Below are 4,368 nucleotides of genomic sequence, written 5' to 3'. Positions count from 1 at the left end.
TCATCCTCATCTGCTCCACTTGGTTCTGAGACAATGTTGTCACTACACATCAACTCAAACAGAAGGGATGAAACAATATTACTATTTGAAAGAGATTCAGCAGTGACAAACATTGCTGATTCCAAACTGGATATTGAATCTCTTTGCATTCCTTTGTGCATATCAGCAACACTCATAGATGAAAAGTCTTTAATTTCAGAAGATAAGCTATGGTTATTAAATACACTATAAAAAGAAGATGGAGCATCACTACAGATTACTCCATCAGCTTCAAGTTTTTTTTGGACAATTTTTTCACCTCTTATGACAAGATTGTTTTCACCCTTAGATATCCAGTCCTGCAGCTCTACACTGTTCTCTATCCTCTTTCCAATTGTCTTTATGGAACTGTACCATATCTTTCAGTGAATGCCTTTCAAAAGACAGTTTGGCTATTTTAAATCCCATTGAAGGGTTATTCACTGAAAACAATAGGTGCTGGTCTTGCTGGAGTACTGTTGATTGGGTTTCTTGGCCTAAATTGCTGCAATTGGCACTAAAAACTTTGGTGTCAATTGAATTTTTACTGAAGAGGAAGTGTTTGATGAAAACAACTTCAGCCTTGCATTTCTGATCATGGCTATACAAAGGATTGGGGACATAGAGGCTATCACATTGTTTTTCCTTTGTTGACAGTCTCTGTCTTTTCTTATAGACTCACCTACTTTCTTATCAACTTCTTCAGTGAGATGTTGTTTAGTTGGAAATTCAACCAATAGCTTCTCAACTTCAGTCTGCATTTGCAGAACAGTGCACATTTTGCTTAAATTCTCTTCAATATAATCTACTTGTTGTACAACACCAGCAACAGGGACCTCCATATCTTTCTTTAGTGCTTTTGTAGTTATTGACAACACTACTGACAAGTGTTGACATCTTCCTTTGTTATACTTTGTTGGACATGTGGGTCACTTTCACAAAATAGACATAGCTAATAAAAATCTCTTTTCCATAGCTCAACCTGTTAATAACATTGTATTTTGCTATCAGCATATCTGCACATGATATACAGAGCAACTTGACACAATTGTCACAGTTAAACTCAGATGAATCTGGCATTAATTTGGTTTTACAGCCAGCACAATTATCTTTGCCTGATTTTTGCAGTGATATTTGGTTCAATTTAGCATGTTTTTCTGTCAACATAACATGAAAATGGGAATCAAATAGTGTATTCACCTTTTGCTTGCATCAGTTATGAAATCTTATATGGTGTTTTCTTTCAATTTTTATGTATTTCTAGGGCTATATCCAGGACCAGCAGGGGGGTTGGGTGCACTGACAGAAAAGTGACCATAATAATTACATTGTTAGGGTTTAAGGATATTAGACATATATTTCACAAAAAAATGCATAAAGTAGCCTAGTGTGTTCACCTTGTCTTTACAAGTTATGGAATCATCTACAATTTTTTTAAAGCCAGTAAATAGGAATTAAGTACACATAGTAGCCTAGCAGGGCTGCTCATAGGGCTGGTGGTAGCCAAGGCTAAATTAATTATGGTAAATATTTACCAAATCATATTATTGAGTTACAAATAAAGTGAATATACCACTCAATGCTTTTTTGTATGCTCTTTACAAATATAATAATCATTTTTGTCAGAAATGAGTTTTACCCCCACCCATATTTATACAATTCAGGGTATATATTTGCACATTAGGGGAGTGGGGGTAAAATTCATTTCTTATGTAAATGAGAGGTAAGTTTAAACTTTCCCCAAACCCTTCTAATGGGCAAATATATACCCTGAATTGGTATATATAGCCTATAGGGGTGGGGACTAAAATTCATTTCCAACAAAAATGATTATTATATTTGTAAAGAGCATAAAAAAGGCATCAAGTGGTATATTCACTTTAGTCATAACTCAATAATATGATTTGGTAAATATTTGCCTTAATTACAGTCCCTCCCCCCTAAATCAAGCAGAAACAAAAAAATCCCCTGATATAAATTTTGAATTGCAACTCCTGATAAGGAGACATGTTAAGAAAACAATTCTTACTTTAAAATATGTATAATTATCCTAGTTAACATATTATCCAATGGAAGAACCTTTATCAACAAGTCTTTCCTCTTTTTTCTTTTTTTTCCAACTTAAAAGAAAAAATTCAATTTTATCTACCCTAGAATCGCATTGCATAAATCTTTTGAAATTGTTCTATAGATAGTGTTCATCCCAGTCATTGTTTATTCTGTTTTTTTTTAACAAACAGTGGCAAAAATACAAAATATTAATACAATCTAACCTAACCTAACTTCAATTCAAAATCAATGGACTTGGACAGGAACTCATCTGGGATGAACACTATCTACAAAAACAATTTATAGAAAAAAAAATTTATAGAAGCAATTTCAAAAGATTTATGCATTGTGTTTCTACAGTGGATAAAATTGAAATTTTTTTATTTTAAGTTGGAAAAAGAAGGATGATAAAGGTCCTCCTGTTGGATAACATGTTAACTAGGATCATTATACATATTTCAAAGTAAGAATTGTTTTCTTAACATGTTTCCTTATCAGCAGTCACAATTCTAAATTTATACCAATGCCCCAGCCACAGTACCCAGGGCGGTCAATATCTATTAAATCATATTATTGAGTTAGGACAAAAGTGAATACACCATTTGATGCCTTTTTTTATGCTGATTACGAATATAAATAGCATTTCTATCTGAAATAAGTTTCAGCCCCCCCCCCCTATATTGGCCAATTCAGGGTTAGGTTAGGTATAGCCTATATAGGAGGGGGGCTGAAATTCATTTCCGATAGAAATGCTTATTATATTCATAATCAGCATACAAAAAGGCGGTCAATATATACCAAATCATATTATTGAGTTTCAAATAAAGTGAATACACCATTTGATGCCTTTTTTATGCTGATTACGAATATAATACGCATTTCTATTGGAAATGAATTTCAGCCCCCCCCCCCGATATAGGCCAATTCCGGGGTCGGTTAGGGTTACCCAATATAGGGGGGGGGCTGAAATACATTTCCATTTGAAATGCTTATTATATTTGTAATCAGCATAAAAAAAGGCATCGAATGGTGTATTCACTTTATTTGAAACTCAATAATATGATTTGGTATATATTGACCCAGAAACTTTATAGATGAAATTCTAGTGGTCAATATATACCAAATCATATTACTGAGTTTCAAATAAAGTGAATACACCATTCAATGCCTTTTTTTATGCTGATTACGAATATAATAAGCATTTCTATCGGAAATGAATTTCAGCCCCCCCTATATAGGCTATACCTAACCTAACCCTGTATTGGCATAGCCTATATAGGGGGGGGGGGTTGGAATTCATTTCCGATAGAAATGCTTATTATATTTATAATCAGCATAAAAAAAGGCATCAAATGGTGTATTCCCTTTAGTCCTAACTCAATAATATGATTTTGTATTTATTGACCAAAAAGGCATCGAATGGTGTATTCACTTTAGTCCTAACTCAATAATATGATTTGGTAGATATTGACCCCCAGGGCATCTTATCCTGGTTGTTCTGCTCCCTTAGAACAGCCATAGACAGGGGCTCAAGAACACCTCCCCGTGGTATACTTGGCTACTTTATACTCTGAATCAATTAACCTATTTGAAATTTTATTCACTGACATAGGCTAGCCTACTTTCCAAGAAAGCTAAAAGTCCATGATTTTGAAATTTACTAATATTTCAATAAGATATTGCTGATCAAATAGTAGCCTCTTGGTAAGCTACATTATCTTGCTGGCCCATCCAAAATAGAAGACAGGCCTAGGCTAATCATTTTATTAGCCTAAATAAGATAAAGTTTTACCTTTGCACCTTCTTTCAGCATAGAGCCAAAGCCCGGAGCTTTTGGAACATGTAGTGCCATATTATGTTGAATTTTATTAAATAAGATCTAGTAGCCTCTACTGACTGTTAACTCCCTTGATGCTGCAGCTGCACTTGCCGGCTTTGTTGCAGTTGAGAAGTAAATGGTACGAAGGGCTAAAATAGATGGAAGTAAATGATTGACAATTACTGGTCCGTTTACACATTGCGGATTTAGCAATCCGTGCGGAAACTCCGTCTGTTTTCGTGCTAGAAAAAAATTCTAGCTTTCCGCAATATTTTGGTCAAATCAGGACGGAATCTTGGCAAGGTTTTTAAATGAATAAAATCAGGAGTATGTATTATAAAAAACTACACGATCTTATAACTTTGGTTTAAAACTACCCTAGCTTGTATGACCCTGCGCACCCAGGCTATAAGAAAACGGTGTCAGTTGGCTCTCTATTGCTCAGCAGTTTTCAGAAGAGGGTGAAAACATAATACGCTTCT

General features: G+C 34.5%; 1 protein-coding gene across 1 annotated transcript in view; it reads right to left on the bottom strand.

Annotated features, from left to right (window-relative positions):
* CCT8 (chaperonin containing TCP1 subunit 8) overlaps positions 1–4,005 on the bottom strand; it is a 67,577-nt gene extending 63,572 nt beyond the window's left edge. Inside the window, exon 1 of the mRNA XM_089101414.1 lies at positions 3,860–4,005. Within this exon, the coding sequence (XP_088957540.1) occupies positions 3,860–3,919 (60 nt within the window). The 5' untranslated portion in view covers positions 3,920–4,005. The remainder of the gene's footprint in view (positions 1–3,859) is intronic.
* Positions 4,006–4,368: the final 363 nt, after the last annotated feature.

The sequence above is a fragment of the Artemia sp. Qi Xiang Cuo genome, chromosome 2, assembly GCF_049724085.1.
Source record: "Artemia sp. Qi Xiang Cuo chromosome 2, ASM4972408v1, whole genome shotgun sequence".
In the NCBI taxonomy this organism is placed as follows: Eukaryota; Metazoa; Arthropoda; class Branchiopoda; order Anostraca; family Artemiidae; genus Artemia; species Artemia sp. Qi Xiang Cuo.
The sequence above is the reverse complement of the archived record's forward strand: the minus strand, read 5'-3'. Positions and strand labels throughout refer to the sequence as shown.